This window comes from Coregonus lavaretus, assembly GCF_964263955.1.
Source record: "Coregonus lavaretus genome assembly, chromosome: 9".
NCBI classification, from domain to species: domain Eukaryota; kingdom Metazoa; phylum Chordata; class Actinopteri; order Salmoniformes; family Salmonidae; genus Coregonus; species Coregonus lavaretus.
In genome coordinates this window covers 23882490-23900783 of record NC_139996.1, presented here as the reverse complement: position 1 = coordinate 23900783, position 18294 = coordinate 23882490, and the positions used below count along the sequence as shown (strand labels likewise).

The 18294-nt window shown below is 44.3% G+C and overlaps 1 protein-coding gene across 2 annotated transcripts in view; it reads right to left on the bottom strand.

Annotated features, from left to right (window-relative positions):
* Positions 1-4471: 4471 nt before the first annotated feature.
* ldlrad3 (low density lipoprotein receptor class A domain containing 3) overlaps positions 4472-18294 on the bottom strand; it is a 138730-nt gene continuing 124907 nt past the window's right edge. For both annotated transcript variants that reach the window (XM_084168550.1, XM_084168551.1), the window contains exons 5-6: positions 8029-8431; positions 4472-7781 (exon numbers count right to left, since the gene is read on the bottom strand). In XM_084168550.1, coding sequence (XP_084024676.1) covers positions 7574-7781; positions 8029-8431 — 611 coding nt within the window. In that variant the 3' untranslated portion in view covers positions 4472-7573. The remainder of the gene's footprint in view (positions 7782-8028; positions 8432-18294) is intronic.

Genomic DNA, 18294 nt, shown 5'->3' with positions numbered 1-18294 from the left:
CGTGCTCAGTGCGTCTGAGCTCTGTGTGTTTTGGGGTTGCACGTGTGACTCTGCCAGCTGTTCTATTCTCCCCCCCCCCCCCCCACCCCCAGTGGTCTGCTCTTCATCTGATAAGGGTCCAGCTCGCCAAGTCCTCAGCGGAGCCCCTCAGAGCCGCTCCACGCTAACAATACACCCTCCTTCCCCTCTCCTGCCCCTCCACAATCACTACATTTACATGAGAAAACACAGTCTTATGTCCAGTTCACTGGAGCTATGGATGAGCAGCCCAGTAGAAGACTGTGGGCTGTTTTTGAGAGTGGCTGTTTTTGAGATTGGCTGTTTTTGAGAGTGTAAGTGAGTGGGAAGAAGAGTGTGTGTGTGAGTGCAAACGGCAGATACTTTTTACCTTTATATTCATTGATGATGTGCTGCTTTTAGTGTCTGTGTGTTTTCATTGTGTATTTATTGTTGATGTATGCTTTGGCTTGTGCAATAACATTTAGCCTCTGGGGGATGAATAAATCACTATCTTAATGTGAGTGTGTGAGGACAGAAAAGAGAGAGTTTTGTGATCGTTTGTTGGTATTTACTGTATGTATATTATTTTGCAATGAATTGTATTGTCGATTACAGTATACTCTTTCAGTTATATTCAAAGTGCATACTTCAGAATGGCCATTCTATAATAGGTCATGTGGAATCATGAGATGGAACTACTACAGTCTAATGAAATCGGGCGTCAGCCAGCTGCATCACACATATAGTGCATCCAACAGCCATGGGTGGTGGTAATGTAACACAAATGAGAGTCCCAGGAGAGAGGAAGCCCTTGCCCCTTAGCTATATACCCTGTCAACCTGCCAACTTATTATAGCATCTGCATCATCACACTACCACCATCATCATCACCACCACCACCATTACCACCACCATTACCACCACCACCACCACCACCATTACCACCACCATCATCACTACCACCATCATCACCACCACCATCATCACACTACCACCACGATCATTACCATCACCATCATTACTGCCTCCATCATTACCACCACCCCCCCAGCATACCTCCTCCATCACCCAACAACCCCCAGCTCCGCCATCATATCCTGGGCCATTAAATCAGAGTTATGTGCTTGCTCTCATTTCCTTGGGGACTCAATGAAGGTCATCATCTCCAGATCACGGGCCACACTGAATCAACACTTCATCTGTGTCTCTGTGTGTCGCCACGCCGCCTCTCATCTCCCTTGGTAGCTATTTGATGTCCTCTCTCCTCCACACCAGCTGTCTGCTTGGCCTGGTCTGCCTAACCCTGATAATAATAATAATAATAATAGTATGCCATTTAGCAGACGCTTTTATCCACAGCGACTTACAGTCATGCGTGCATACATTTTTTGTGTATGGGTGGTCCCGGGGATCGAACCCGCTACCTTGGCGTTACAAGCGCCGTGCTCTACCAGCTGAGCTACAGAGGACCACGATCTACAGATTACAAGGTCCTAGCGGAGATAGAGACACGGGACAGAGAGAGCGAGAGTGAGAGACACACAGAGAGAGAGAGAGAGCAGTCCTTTAATTAAGGCTTGTGTGGCTAGGTTGGGGCTAAGCAAACAGGGTACCCCACCATCAGTGTTTGGGTAGAGGGGAGAGTGAGGCAGAGGGTGAGAGAAGGGAGAGGGTGAGAGAGAGGCAGAGGGTGAGAGAAGGGAGAGGATGAGAGAGAGGCAGAGGGTGAGAGAAGGGAGAGGGGGCAAAGAGTTAGACATAGGGACAAAGGGGGGAGGGGGACAGAAAGGGATGAGAGGGTAGAGAAGGGGAGCTAGGGAGTGGGGAGATAGAAGACTAGGGACAGCCTGATTCAAATATGTTATGATTCTATCTGTTGAGTCATAATGTGATGGTGGGGGACCTGGGTGTTCAAACAATACCTTACTAAGGAGGAATGGGTGACCGGCCCAAAGGCAATATACCTTTTCTCTATGACTTTACAATTTCATCAATGTTTTCTTCAAATACAAACCCTTGACAAATATTATATAATTTTCCTCTTGTGCCCTGATACCGATCAAGGAATAGACATACTTACTCTGAGGAAAAAATAAAATGAAAAAAAAAGGTCCAATCCAGCCATTTTTATCTCAATATCAAATAATTTCTGGGTAACAGTTAAAGTACCTTGCTGTGATTGTTTTCAGTTAAAATGGTCAAAAAGAAACAAAAATAGCTTGTTAGCAAAGAGCAATTTCTCAAGCAAGAATTTTGCAAAGACTGTCTGGGAGTGATCTAAATTGGGAGGGGAACACTGAAAACTATATTTTATTGGCAGAGAGGTTTGGAACTCTTCGTTATTGGTCTATTAACTAATTTCCAGGCAGGCAAAAACCCCATCCCACCAAAACAGGCTGAAATTTCAGCTCTTACATTATCATCATTTTCACAGTATTTGCCAACCTCATAGTGTGGAAATATATATACACTGCTCAAAAAAATAAAGGGAACACTTAAACAACACAATGTAACTCCAAGTCAATCACACTTCTGTGAAATCAAACTGTCCACTTAGGAAGCAACACTGATTGACAATACATTTCACATGCTGTTGTGCAAATGGAATAGACAACAGGTGGAAATTATAGGCAATTAGCAAGACACCCCCAATAAAGGACTGGTTTTGCAGGTGGTGACCACAGACCACTTCTCAGTTCCTATGCTTCCTGGCTGATGTTTTGGTCACTTTTGAATGCTGGCGGTGCTTTCACTCTAGTGGTAGCATGAGACTGAGTCTACAACCCACACAAGTGGCTCAGGTAATGCAGCTCATCCAGGATGGCACATCAATGCGAGCTGTGGCAAGAAGGTTTGCTGTGTCTGTCAGCGTAGCATCCAGAGCATGGAGGCGCTACCAGGAGACAGGCCAGTACATCAGGAGACATGGAGGAGGCCGTAGGAGGGCAACAACCCAGCAGCAGGACTGCTACCTCCGCCTTTGTGCAAGGAGGAGCAGGAGGAGCACTGCCAGAGCCCTGCAAAATGACCTCCAGCAGGCCACAAATGTGCATGTGTCTGCTCAAACGGTCAGAAACAGACTCCATGAGGGTGGTATGAGGGCCCGACGTCCACAGGTGGGGGTTGTGCTTACAGCCCAACACCGTGCAGGATGTTTGGCATTTGCCAGAGAACACCAAGATTGGCGAAATTCGCCACTGGCGCCCTGTGCTCTTCACAGATGAAAGCAGGTTCACACTGAGCACATGTGACAGACGTGACAGAGTCTGGAGACGCCGTGGAGAACGTTCTGCTGCCTGCAACATCCTCCATCATGACCGGTTTGGCAGTGAGTCAGTCATGGTGTGGCATTTATTTGGGGGGCCGCACAGCCCTCCATGTGCTCGCCAGAGGTAGCCTGACTGCCATTAGGTACCGAGATGAGATCCTCAGACCCCTTGTGAGCCCATATGCTGGTGCGGTTGGCCCTGGGTTCCTCCTAATGCAAGACAATGCTAGACCTCATGTGGCTGGAGTGTGTCAGCAGTTCCTGCAAGAGGAAGGCATTGATGCTATGGACTGGCCCGCCCGTTCCCCAGACCTGAATCCAATTGAGCACATCTGGGACATCATGTCTCGCTCCATCCACCAACGCCACGTTGCACCACAGACTGTCCAGGAGTTGGAGGATGCTTTAGTCCAGGTCTGGGAGGAGATCCCTCAGGAGACCATCCGCCACCTCATCAGGAGCATGCCCAGGCGTTGTAGGCCACACACACTACTGAGCCTCATTTTGACTTGTTTTAAGGACATTACATCAAAGTTGGATCAGCCTGTAGTGTGGTTTTCCACTTTAATTTTGAGGGTGACTCCAAATCCAGTCCTTCATGGGTTGATACATTTGATTTCCATTGATCATTTTTGTGTTATTTTGTGGTCAGCACATTCAACTATGTAAAGAAAAAAGTATTTAATAAGATTATTTCATTCATTCAGATCTAGGATGTGTTATTTTAGTGTTCCCTTTATTTTTTTGAGCAGTGTATATATAACACAGGAAAATCATGTTTTTTACTGCACTGGGCCTTTAATAAGAGTTTGTTTTCCTCCAGTGTAATTGTATGATAAAATAAGAGCTGAAATTTCAGCCTGTTTTGGTGTGATGGGGTTTTTGCCTGCCTGGAGACATCACAAGGCGGGAAATTAGTTAATAGATAGAGATAGAGCCTATAGGGAGAGTTAGCATAACCCTGCCCACACAACAGACATGCACTGTCGAGGTGTGAAGACCATTCTGTTGAAGACAACAGTTGGTCATCTCTAATCCAGGCCAATTGTATTGTATGGAAAGAGTGACACCATGTGGTAGGATTAGTGAACTGAATCCCATGTGCAACCATGTGAAATAAACAACAATAATTACATTTCCCATAGATTATGATGGGAAACAAATACTGAATTTTATGAGAAAAACACTTGACACATCTTTGAATCAGAACCACTTTATATTACTTTCAATGTACATAATATTTTTCATTAGAAACAAAAAGGTGGCGTCATCATTAATAAATGATACAAACACGAAACAGAAGTCTCCAACAGAATGGAACAACAAATCAGTAATCACTATGTCAAAAACCAAACGTATATAGTGACATGAAAAGAGTGTAACAGTGTGTTGTAACAGAAACGCAACAGACCAGGGCTTTATTCATTAGTGCACACCATAGCAAAACGTTTTGCAACGGAAAACAAAAACACACATTTCTTATTGTACAATTTCAGGTAGTCCCTCCCCGTTTCAGCCTGTTCGCTTCTGTTGGTTCCTAGTGAATACAACCCAGCTATGAGTAGATTCATCCTGAGACTCTGAGTATCATTCTCCAGTTATCTAATGATGAAGAGGATTTCCCCCTTTGTATAAGAGTAATACGACTCCTCTTTCTCTAGTCAGCTAGGTATCTGAAACAAAACGAGGCACAACACTGTTTTGGGATGTGACTCTGGAGAGTAAGGCTTATCTTCTGGGTTTGATGGGGATGATGAGTGATAATCTTAGGTTTCTAGGTTGTTTAATAATGCCAGCAGCCTAATGACTGCTGGGGACATGGACAAAAGACAGAGGTACCATCCAAAGTACGTTTCATAGTTAAACAGTATTTTCTTAGTTTAATGTCTAAATATGCTGCTTTTAAATACGTCTCTACTCTCGCTCTCTCTATATGTACATGGTCACATGAAACCCTTGACAAGTTCTGAAATGAAATGACACGACAACAACAATACATTACATATGCACAGATCCTTCAGATAGGCATTTCACCAGTCAGTCAATGATTACTGCTAGTTACTGCACAGTAGGCTGGGCAGGGTGGTGCAGACAGACAGACAGACAAACAGACAGGGAATGTCAGTCTTCTCTCTCACATCATCTGTACAGCCGAGACATCTGTCATGCAACTTACACATTTCTAAACATACAATTAATTGGGTATTTTTCTTCTTTATCCAAACATAAACATTATTGGGTGTCAATTGAATTGGTCAGATGGTGCAAATTCAGAAAATAGGAATGGCAGTTACAGCATTTGAGACAGTCGGGATCCTATGAGTAAGTGGTTGAGTATGTATCCAATAAATACAATATGAGAGACATTTGAACCACGGCACAAGGTACTGTAGGTAAATCAGCCCCACATGGAATTTCACTTCTAGAGCTCCATACAAAGAAGCTTGTCTAAGTTTATTTACACGTTTACTTTAGTTTATTTAGTAAATATTTTCAAAAAACTGCATTGTTAGTTAAGGGCTTGTAAGTAAACATTTCACGGTAAGGCACCTGAAACAAATAAAATGTGATTTGATTTGCCTCAACAACCCAGTAAGGACATTGATCTGATACAATTCTGTTTAAATAAGCACTACAAAGGGTTAAAATGTTAATATGTATGGAGTCAAAACTGTATATAATTAATGTATCTAAATGTAATTTGTGGAGCAAAAAATACATTTTCTGATTGACATATAGCATTGATTGAAATACACTAATACCATTTAGTGTGCGATAACACTGTATGCATGACCAACCATTTACATGACTATCAACTATTTCAGTTTGTCAAAAAAAACATGGAGGTAGGAGGTACATGGTGCAGTCAGTAAGACATCATTATGGAACCAAGTAGAAAATGGCTGATATTTTTGTTCAGTGACTACATAAGAGCCAATTGAACAACTTCTGTATTTGTTACTGACTTGAATTATGTTCTTTAACTTGAGGAGGATCCCAAATGCTTATTTCAATGTACACATTTGTGTTTCAAGGCAACAAGTAGAAGGGTCTCTGCTCCAGTCTACAGGAGAAAGCACTTTATGATGTATTCTCTATGGTTAGATAGTCTAGGTGTGGCGATGTTCTCGTCACGCGCCATTTGTTTTCCTGTCATTAAAGTTACTACTGATGTCTGGACAGATATAATATCAAAACAAAGCAATATGCACTGTCCTCATGGGCAGTAGAACATGACCTCAATTAACTTCTGTCAAACTAGACCCTGAGTGGGACAGCAGACACACAGTTGTTAAACATATATTTGAGTGCTTTGAAAAGGTCCAGATACCCCAAAAACTACATTGCTTTGGGACATTACTCAGTAGGAGTATCTTTTATCAACATTTTATCTTCCTCAAATAATACTTCCATTTGAGTTCATGCCAAAACATGAATTACGTGTAAACCCAGCAATCATGATAAGTGCTATATGACAGAACAATACAGTTATCCCTATGAAATGAAAGAGATGGCCAATGAGAATAGAGATTGAAGAGAACCAGAATTATACAATATGGATGGGAGGAAAAACGTGCCCCATATCAATGTATCCACTACGCATGTGCTTCTGTTTCTAACTGGCTGTTTTAATGTGCTAAACTGTAACATTACAGATCTGACCCTGTATCTCTTTCACTATGTTTGCACAACATCTACATCTGCTACTGTAACTGTAATACCATGTGACATTTGACCCTTTATGAGTACCACAAACAATGTTAGTCACTGTGAGTCCTACTACATTGTTAATGCATGACTGTACTACACAGGTTGCCCATCCATCCAATCAACTCAACCAAGCTACGAGATCTCGCACCAACCAGGTTCTTCACCAGTCCAACAGGAGATGCATAGCGTTGGGAGGCTGTGGGAGTTTTTACTTTATCTTTGGAAGTTTAGGCCCTTGCTGTTGTTAAGCACACTGTGAGAAATTAAATTGTAAAAAGCACTATATAGCCACAGATTAAATGCAATTGACTGATGTTTGATTGATTGATTGACTAAGCGAGTTAGTCCAGTCAGGGGATATGTAGATACATCTCCATCAGAGGGCGACAGCATACAATAGCAATGATTCCAAGTGCCTTAGTCAGTCAGCTGTAGCTATCGGTAGAATAGAGCCTTGTCTCTCATTCTCACATTAGGCAGGACAGTCTGTTGGGCCTTCCCATATTGAACAGCCCCTCTCTCTTCAGCCTGCCACAGCCCTGAGGCTGGGTATTGTAGTCCTATGTACATGTAGTCACCAGAGGAGGACTACAGCTAGTCCGACTCCTCTCTGGAGCTGGAGCTGAAGCTAGGTCGGGACAAGCCTGGGGCCACAGTTCTGGGTGTGGGGGGCTCAGAGGGGCGTGTGCTGGGCTGAGTGGAGGGCTCTGTGGGGACTTCGTACTGGGGCAGCTCTCCTTCTGACGGCAGCTCCCTGTCTGGGAGGTAGGGAGGCGGGGGAAGGTCAAACCAGGGAGGCCGGCTGGAGGCGTGATGGAGAAGGAAAAATAGATACAGGAAGAAGCACACATATAATCAGGATACTATTGCACTGTTGTATTCGAGCGTCCTACCTAATAAATGAATAAATTATGCTCCAAAGTATTCTAAAATCAAGTTTAGAGGCAGATCAATACAAAAAAACACATTTAAATAGGCAAAGTTACAGTTGACAAAACGATTAGCCTCATGCTACTCCCTCCAGTACACTAGATTTACTGTATGTCTACCTGACATCCAGCACAGCCTGGGAGTAGGAGGGTGGCGAGTCCATGGGCATGCCAGCAGGGTAGAGGGCCCTAGACAGCAGCTGTAGCCCTGGGGGACCTGCACTGTACTGGGCTGCTGCAGACGGGGAGGTGGGGGAGAGGCCAGGGACAGCTGGGTGGACGTGTCCCCGGTCTAGGATGACCAGGCGGGACAGCAGCAGGGGCTGATGGTGGTGGTGGTGGTAGGAGGACCCCCGGACCCCCCGGGGCAACAGCATGCTGCGCTTCCTCTGGTGGTGCAGGACCAGGGCCAACAGTGCCACCACCAGGACAAAGATGACAGCGCTGCCGATGACTGCGTAGGTGATGCTGGGGTAGTAGCGCAGCCGGTAGTCCAGGTTTACAAAGTCCTGGCCTGGAGCTTCTGGAGGAGAGAGGGGGAATCGAATAAGAATGGGTCAGTTTGATGTTACTGTCATGTTTAATATTATAACGTCACATTCATAATTGTTGAGGAATTTCAGTTGTTCCCAGTGGAGAGGAGAGCAAGGACTAGCTCTAAGGGGCAAATGGGAGAAGAAAAAACCTATGCAGAGTTCAGGAGCTTATAGTATCTGAGATGAAAACAGAGAGCAACACTACAGGGAAACTCAGATTACTGCTGTTGAGGAGAGGGCAACACACACACCCTCTTGCTCGCCCGCACACATGCACCAGCGAGAGTAACACTTAGGAACTCACAGCTCAGGATGAGAAAAGGGAATAGTGGAATAGTTGATGGTCAGAAACGGAACAGAGGGAGTTGCCACACTAATAAGGAGCACTGTGCCTTATTATTCCAGATGAGTGGAAGGAATGGCACTTAAACATTTCCTCTGACTGATAGTACTGGCTGAGAATTTCAATCAGCTGCTGGGGGTGAGATGGGAGACCGGTACGGCATCCATATTAGGACTTACCGGTAAGGAATCTTATTACGATTGACTGGTACGGCATCCATATTAGGAGTGGCGTAATGCTGCCTTGTTTTGGCTGATTACTGCTCTGAGGCAGAGAGAAGAAATCACATTGACTGGCTAGATGAGAATCAAGACCAGTACCAGATAGGCTTATACGTTTCTGTCAGAGTCTGAGCAAGACATTAAGGAGTAGGATTACTGGGGTCCCTAAGGGTGCTATAGCCAATCCCATTACAATTCAGAACACCTCCATAAGTTTAGGAAATATCCATATTGGCCCAGCACATTTGTTCTATCGCACTCAAAAGATTGGATGCATAATTCAAAGCCTGATTACAACTGTAGAAGTAGGAGCACCTCATTTATGATAGTCTGCAGCTGTACAGCAAATGAAATTAAGCAACTTCAGTAGCCTACACAGAATGTGCTGATTGTTATGACATATGGATAGGAGTAACCCCAATCATTTGTATAGAGATTAGAATCCTATCCACTTTCAAATATGTCAGGCTTTGCCAGAGTTGTTTGAACTACCTTGCTTTGAGAGGGGGTTTTGTATTGTTGTTTTCTCAGGTTGAGATTCTACCTACTCCATATACTGTACCTTAAAAAAAGGGTAGGGGCGTGGATCAGAAAACCATTCAGTATCTGGTGTGACCATCATTTTGCAGCGCGACACATCTCCTTCGCATAGAGTTGATCAGGCTGTTAATAGTGGCCTGTGGAATGTTGTCCCACTCCTCTTCAATGGCTGTGCGAAGTTGTGGATACTGGTGGGAACTGGAACACGATGTCGTACACGTTGATCCAGAGCATCCCAAGCGTGCTCAACGGTGACATGTCTGGTGAGTATGCAGGCCATGGAAGAACTGGGACATTTTCAGCTTCCAGGAATTGTGTACAGATCCTTGCGACATGGGGTCGTGCATTATCATGCTGAAACATGAGGTGATAGTGGGGGATGAATGGCATGACAATGGGCCTCAGGATCTCGTCAAGGTATCTCTCTGCATTCAAATTGCCATCGATGACATCAGTAAACCGCTCGCCCACACAACAACCATACATGTGGTCTGCAGTTGTGAGGCCAGTTGGACGTACTGCGAAATTCTCTAAAATGACGTTTGAGGCGGCTTATGGTAGAGAAATGAACATTCAATTCTCTGGCAACAGATCTGGTGGACATTCCTGCAGTCAGCATACCAATTGCATGCTCCCTCAAAACTTGAAACATCTGTGCCATTGTGTTGTTTGACAAAACTGCACATTTTAGTGGCCTTTTATTGTCCCCAGTACAAGGTGCACCTGTGTAATGATCTTGAAATGCCACACCTTTCAGGTGGATGGATTATCTTGGCAAAGGAGAAATGTTTACTAACAGGGATGTAAACACATTTGTGCACAACATTTGAGGGAAATACGCTTTTGGTACATATGGAACATTTCTGGGATCTTTTATTTCTGCTCATGAAACATGGGACCAACACTTTACATGTTGCTTTTATATTTTTGTTCAGTCTATATTTATATTCCAGTCTGATATTGCGCATTCTGCTATTTCTTTATTTCTTTATTTTTCTGGAAAGTGTGTATTTTTTAATCTATTATTATTGCTAGGTATTACTGCACTGTTGGAGCTAGAAACACTAGCATTTCGCTGCACCTGCGATAACATCTGCAAATCTGTGAACGCGACCAATGAACTTTGATTTGGATTTGATTTACAATTGTAGCAGTAGACTTTAGAGGGGGAAGTGTCTTGTTGTAGGAGTTTTAAAGGCTTTCTCATGTGGATCTCTCGTTGATCTGCTATATTAGGATCCTATCTGTCAGCTTTATCTGGATCTATAAGGGTTTAACATGGTTTTTAGTGGCCCTGCAGATACTGTACAGTGAGGGAAAAAAGTATTTGATCCCCTGCTGATTTTGTATGTTTGCCCACTGACAAAGACGTGATCAGTCTATAATTTTAATGGTAGGTTTATTTGAACAGTGAGAGACAGAATAACAACAAAAAAATCCAGAAGAACGCATGTCAAAAACGTTATAAATTGATTTGCATTTTAATGAGGGGAATAAGTATTTGACCCCCTCTCAATCAGAAAGATTTCTAGCTCCCAGGTGTCTTTTATACAGGTAACGAGCTGAGATTAGGAGCACACTCTTAAAGGGAGTGCTCCTAATCTCAGCTTGTTACCTGTATAAAAGACACCTGTCCACAGAAGCAATCAATCAATCAGATTCCAAAGAAGACCTAAGAGCTCTCTCTCCAAAATCGAGCTCTTTGGCATCAACTCAACTCGCCGTGTTTGGAGGAGGAGGAATGCTGCCTATGACCCCAAGAACACCATCCCCACCGTGGAAACATTATGCTTTGGAGGTGTTTTTCAGCTAAGGGGACAGGACAACTTCACCGCATCAAAGGGACGATGGACGGGGCCACGTACCATCAAATCTTGGGTGAGAACCTCCTTCCCTCAGCCAGGGCATTGAAAATGGGTCGTGGATGGGTATTCCAGCATGACAATGACCCAAAACACACGGCCAAGGCAACAAAGGAGTGGCTCAAGAAGAAGCACATTAAGGTCCTGGAGTGGCTAGCCAGTCTCCAGACCTTAATCCCATAGAAAATCTGTGGAGGGAGCTGAAGGTTCGAGTTGCCAAACGTCACGCTCGAAACCTTAATGACTTGGAGAAGATCTGCAAAGAGGAGTGGGACAAAATCCCTCCTGAGATGTGTGCAAACCTGGTGGCCAACTACAAGAAACGTCTGACCTCTGTGATTGCCAACAAGGGTTTTGCCACCAAGTACTAAGTCATGTTTTGCAGAGGGGTCAAATACTTATTTCCCTCATTAAAATGCAAATCAATTTATAACATTTTTGACATGAGTTTTTATGGATTTTTTGTTGGTTATTCTGTCTCTCACTGTTCAAATAAACCTACCATTAAAAGTTATAGACTGATCATGTCTTTGTCAGTGGGAAACATACAAAATCAGCAGGGGATCAAATACTTTTTTCCCTCACTGTATATATACAGTTCATATAATGGTGTGTTTTGTATGTAAACATTATTAAAGTGACCAGTGTTCAATGACTAGAATACAGCATATACATATCAAGTGGGTAAAACAGTATGTACAATATTAAAGTGACCAGTGTTCATTGACTATGTACAGTACATATGGTAGCAGTCTCTAAGGTGCAGGGTAGAGTACCGGGTGGTAGCCGGCTAGAACAGTGACTAAGACTAGTAGTGACTGTTTGAAGATGATGAAGACAGCTTGTCTGTCGAAACGTTGGTTATAAAATTATTGCATCTGAGCTCCTAGAGTGTGAGGCTCTCCTTTTCTTTTTCTAGTGGTGACTGTTTAACAGTCTACCAGTCCCAGTTTTGATGCACCTATACTGTCTCCGCCTTCTAGATGGTAGCGGGGTGAACAGGCTGTGGCTCGGTTGGCTGAGGTCCTTGATGATCTTCTTGGCCTTCCTGTGACACCGGGAGCTGGAGATGTCCTGAAGGGCAGGCAGTTTGCCCCCAGTGATGTGTTGGGGTGACCGCACCACCCTTTGGAGAGCCCTGCGGTTGCGGACAGTGTAATTGCTGTACCAGGCAATGAACAGCCTGACAGGATGCTCTCAATGGTGCATCTGTAGAAGTTCGTGAGGGTCTTAGGGACCAAGCCAAATTTCTTCAGCCTCCTTAGGTTGAAGAGGCACTCCTACCAAGTCAGGTTGTCAGTGATGTGCACATCGAGGAACTTGAAGCTTTTGACATTCTCCACTATGGCCTCGTCGATGTGGATGGGGACGTGCTCTCTCTGCTGTCTCCTGAAGTCCACGATCAGCTCCTTCGCTTTGTTGTCGTTGAGGGGGAGGTTATTTTCCTGTCACCACTCCGCCAGGGCTCTCACCTCCTCCATGTAGGCTGTATCATCGTTGTTGGTTATCAGGCCTACCACTGTTGTGTCGTCAGCAAACTTGATGATTGAGTTGGAGACGTGCATGGCCACGCAGTCATGGGTGAACAGGGAGTACAGGAGGGGGCTGAGCACGCACCCCAATGTGGCCCCCGTGTTGAGGATCAGCGTGGCGGAGGTGTTGTTGCCTATCTTCACCACTTGGGATCGGCCCGTCAGGAAGTCCAGGACCCAGTTGCAAAGGGCGGGGTTCACACCCAGGGCCCTGAGCTTAGTGATGAGCTTGGATGACACTATGGTGTTGAAGGCTGAGCTGGTCGATGAACAGTATTCTTACATAGGTATTTCTCTTGTCCAGGTGGTATAGGGCAGTGTGCAGTGCAATGGCGTTTGCATCATCCGTGGATCTGTTGGGGCGATATGCGAATTGTAGTGGGTCTAGGGTGTCGGGTAAGGTGGAGGTGATAGGGTCCATAACTAGTCTCTCAAAGCACTTCAGCTAGTGTAACAGAGGACCAAGCCTGCATCAAGAGTATCTCCAGCTGTATGGATGGTAAACAGTGTGTGTGTGTCTGTGTGTGTGTGTGTGTGTGTGTGAGAGAGTGTGTGTGTGTGAGAGAATGAGAGAGAGAAAGTATGGGTTTGTTTTCTCTCTTAGAACTATGCTCATTTACTCAGACCTGGCTGTTCTTTTCCTCAGTTCCCTGGTTCTATTCATTATGCGCCGAGCTCTGCAGAGAGAGGTCCAAAACAAAGAGAATTTATTACAGTAATTACCTCATAAAAAAATGGATAAAGGGATCCCACTGCTGCCACCAGTCCCGCCCGCCTGGTCTCAATGGCCTCTTTCACAGAGTTCACAGACAAAAGGAACTCATAATGCCACCACATAAACAATTGGTGGGTATTTGGTGATTTTATCAACAGAGGGCCTAACTGGAAAGCCTGCTGAGTTTTGCTCGTCGCAAGAGAGAGAGAGAGAGAGAGAGAGAGAGAGAGAGAGAGAGAGAGAGAGAGAGAGAGAGACAGAAAAGGGAGAGAGAGAGAGGTGGTTTATTTTTTGACTCTACAGCAATTCCCTAGCTGTCAGAGGAAGAAGGTAGTGTCTTGTCTCTTCCCCCTGCTGTGTGTGTGATTGCTCGTGTTTTAACCCCTTATGTACCGTGAAACTCTTCACACAAAGGAAGGAGCCCCTTCCCAGATTACAACATCACCTCTAGCAGAGTCTCTATACTCTCAGTGCTCTATACTCTCCCCTCAGAACAGCCTCAATTCGTTGGGGCATGGACTCTACAAGGTGTCGAAAGCTTTCCATAGGGATGCTGGCCCATGTTGACTCCAATGCTTCCCACAGTTGTGTCAAGTTGGCTGGATGTCCTTTGGGTGGTGGACCATTCTTGATACACAAGGGAAACTGTTGAGCGTTAAAAAAACAAGTAGCGTTGCAGTTCTTGACACACTCAAACCGGTGCTCCTGGCACCCACTACCATACCCCGTTCAAAGGCACTTAAATCTTTTGTCTTGCCCATTCACCCTCTGAATGGCACACATCCACAATCCGTGTCTCAATTTTCTAAAGGCTTAAAAATCATTTTTTAACCTGTCTCCTCCCCTTCATCTACACTGACTTCAATAAGGGTTCATAGCTTTCACCTGGATTCAACTGGTCAGTCTATGTCATGGAAAGAGAAGGTGTTCTTAATGTTTAGTATATACAGTGAGGGAAAAAAGTATTTGATCCCCTGCTGATTTTGTACGTTTGCCCACTGACAAAGAAATGATCAGTCTATAATTTTAATGGTAGGTTTACTTGAACAGTGAGAGACAGAATAACAACAACAAAATCCAGAAAAATACATGTCAACAATGTTATAAATTGATTTGCATTTTAATGAGTGAAATAAGTATTTGACCCCTCTGCAAAACATGACTTAGTACTTGGTGGCAAAACCCTTGTTGGCAATCACAGAGGTCAGACATTTCTTGTAGTTGGCCACCAGGTTTACACACATCTCAGGAGGGATTTTGTCCCACTCCTCTTTGCAGATCTTCTCCAAGTCATTAAGGTTTCGAGGCTGACGTTTGGCAACTCGAACCTTCAGCTCCCTCCACAGATTTTCTATGGGATTAAGGTCTGGAGACTGGCTAGGCCACTCCAGGACCTTAACGTGCTTCTTCTTGAGCCACTCCTTTGTTGCCTTGGCCGTGTGTTTTGGGTCATTGTCATACTGGAATACCCATCCACGACCCATTTTCAATGCCCTGGCTCAGTCCATCATCCCTTTGATGCTGTGAAGTTGTCCTGTCCCCTTAGCAGAAAAACACCCCCAAAGCATAACGTTTCCACCTCCATGTTTGACGGTGGGGATGGTGTTCTTGGGGTCATAGGCAGCATTCCTCCTCCTCCAAACACGGCGAGTTGAGTTGATGCCAAAGAGCTCCATTTTGGTCTCATCTGACCACAACACTTTAACCCAGTTCTTCTCTGAATCATTCAGATGTTCATTGGCAAACTTCAGACGGCCCTGTATATGTGCTTTAGGATTTCAGTCCTTCACGGCGTAGTGTGTTACCAATTGTTTTCTTGGTGACTATGGTCCCAGCTCCCTTGAGATCATTGACAAGATCCTCCCGTGTAGTTCTGGGCTGATTCCTCACCGTTCTCATGATCATTGCAACTCCACGAGGTGAGATCTTGCATGGAGCCCCAGGCCGAGGGAGATTGACAGTTATTTTGTGTTTCTTCCATTTGCGAATAATCGCACCAACTGTTGTCACCTTCTCACCAAGCTGCTTGGCGATGGTCTTGTAGCCCATTCCAGCCTTGTGTAGGTCTACAATCTTGTCCCTGACCTCCTTGAAGAGCTCTTTGGTCTTGGCCATGGTGGAGAGTTTGGAATCTGATTGATTGATTGCTTCTGTTGACAGGTGTCTTTTATACAGGTAACAAGCTGAGATTAGGAGCACTCCCTTTAAGAGTGTGCTCCTAATCTCAGCTCGTTACCTGTATAAACGACACCTGGGAGCCAGAAATCTTTCTGAATCTGATTGAGAGGGGGTCAAATACTTATTTCCCTCATTAAAATGCAAATAAATTTATAACATTTTTGACATGCGTTTTTTTGTTGTTATTCTGTCTCTCACTGTTCAAATAAACCTACCATTAAAATTATAGACTGATCATTTCTTTGTCAGTGGGCAAATGTACAAAATCAACAGGGGATCAAATACTTTTTTCCCCTCACTGTATTATACACTCAATACAATATACACCATATACAGCATTCTCTCCCTCCCATTTCTCCTCTATGCTGTTTCCCTCTACCTCTCATCCCATTATCTGCTGTCTGCATCCATCTCATTAGCTGTGCGGGGGAAGGAGAGAATTATAGGGAGAGAGAAAGGTCAGACAGAGACCAACAGGAGGAGGAGAGCGAGAGAGAGAGAGACGAGTGTGTTCATTTGAACTGAGAGAGGTGGTGGTGTGGGAGGTAGATCCTTTGAAGTGTAATCACAGTGTGTGTGTCTGTGTGTGTGTGTGTGTATAAAGGAATAACACACATTCACACACCACGGACAGAAACACGAGGGCACAGTTACAGTTACAGTATGACACATAAACCACCCGGTTAACTCATGGACCAGATGCATAGACAGGAGGCACAGACAGGAGAGTGAGACACAGTATTGGAGAATGCCTGCTGTATTGAGTGACTGAAACAAGCTGAGGGCCAACATTGTAACATAATAGCCTATTGAACATGCAGTGGTTATAACGAGCAGCACTGAAACTCTTCTTTGTCTGATCGTATCAAACTATGCAGACACATCAACGGAACACTGCCGATTAGTTGCTGGGATACCAGGGCATTTTCTGAAGGACATTCCTTTATCCTGATTAGACACCTGCCTGCAAGTATTCTAATGAGCAACATGAATGAGAAGTGAGAAAGAGAGAGAAAAAACATGAAGAGATATATATCCAAAATGGAGATGTATGGGTAAACCACTTCTCCAATCTTTTTGGCCCTATAACAAAGAACAAACAGCAAAAAAATATACATGATAAAATACAAATCTTAGAATCGACTATTAAAGACTACCAGAACCTACTGGATTCTCCAATTACCTTGAATGAACTACAGGACAAAATACAAACCCTCCAACCCAAAAAGGCCTGTGGTGTTGATGGTATCCTCAATGAAATGATAGAATATACAAATTCCAATTGGCTATACTTAAACTCTTTAACATCATCCTTAGCTCTGGCATCTTCCCAAATATTTGGAACCAAGGACTGGTCACTCCAATCCACAAAAGGAGACAAATCTGACCCCAATAACTACCATGGGACATGCGTCAACAGCAACCTTGGGAAAATTCTCTGCATTATAATTAACAGCAGACTAGTTCATTTCCTCAGTGAAAACAATGTACTGAGCAAATGTCAAATTGGCTTTTTACCAAATTACCGTAAAACAAACCACGTATTCACCCTACACACCCTTAGTGACAAACAAACAAACCAAAACAAAGGCAAAGTCTTCTCATGCTTTGTTGATTTCAAAAAGGCTTTTGACTCAATTTGACATGAGGGTCTGCTTTACAAATTGATGGAAAGTGGTGTTCGGGAAAAACATTATAAAATCCATTTACACAAACAATAAGTGTGCGGCTAAAATTGGCAAAAAACACACATATTTTTTTCCACAGGGCCGTGGGGTGAGACAGGGATGCAGTTTAAGCCCCACCCTCTTCAACATATATATCAACGAATTGGCGAGGGCACTAGAACAGTCTGCAGCACCCGGCCTCACCCTACTAGAAACTGAAGTCAAATGTCTACTGTTTGCTGATGATTGTGTTTTTTTTTATTTTATTTTTTTAGTCATTTAGCAGACACTCTTATCCAGAGCGACTTACAGTTATTTTTTTTATTTTTTTATTTTTTTCATACTGGCTCCCTGTGGGAAACGAACCCACAATCCTGACGTTGCAAACGCCATGCTCTACCAACTGAGCTACATCCCTGCCGGCCATTCCCTCCCCTACCCTGGACGACGCTGGGCCAATTGTGCGCCGTCCCATGGGTCTCCCGGTCATGGCCGGCTACGACAGAGCCTGGATTCGAACCAGGATCTCTAGTGGCACAGCTAGCACTGTGATGCAGTGCGGGAGACATGATCTGGTGCTTCTGTCACCAACCAAGGAGGGCCTACAGCAGCACCTAGATCTTCTGCACAGATTCTGTCAGACCTGGGCCCTGACAGTAAATCTCAGTAAGACAAAAATAATGGTGTTCCAAAAAAGGTCCAGTTGCCAGGACCACAAATACAAATTCCATCTAGACACCGTTGCCCTAGAGCACACAAAAAACTATACATATCTTACATACCATCAGTGCC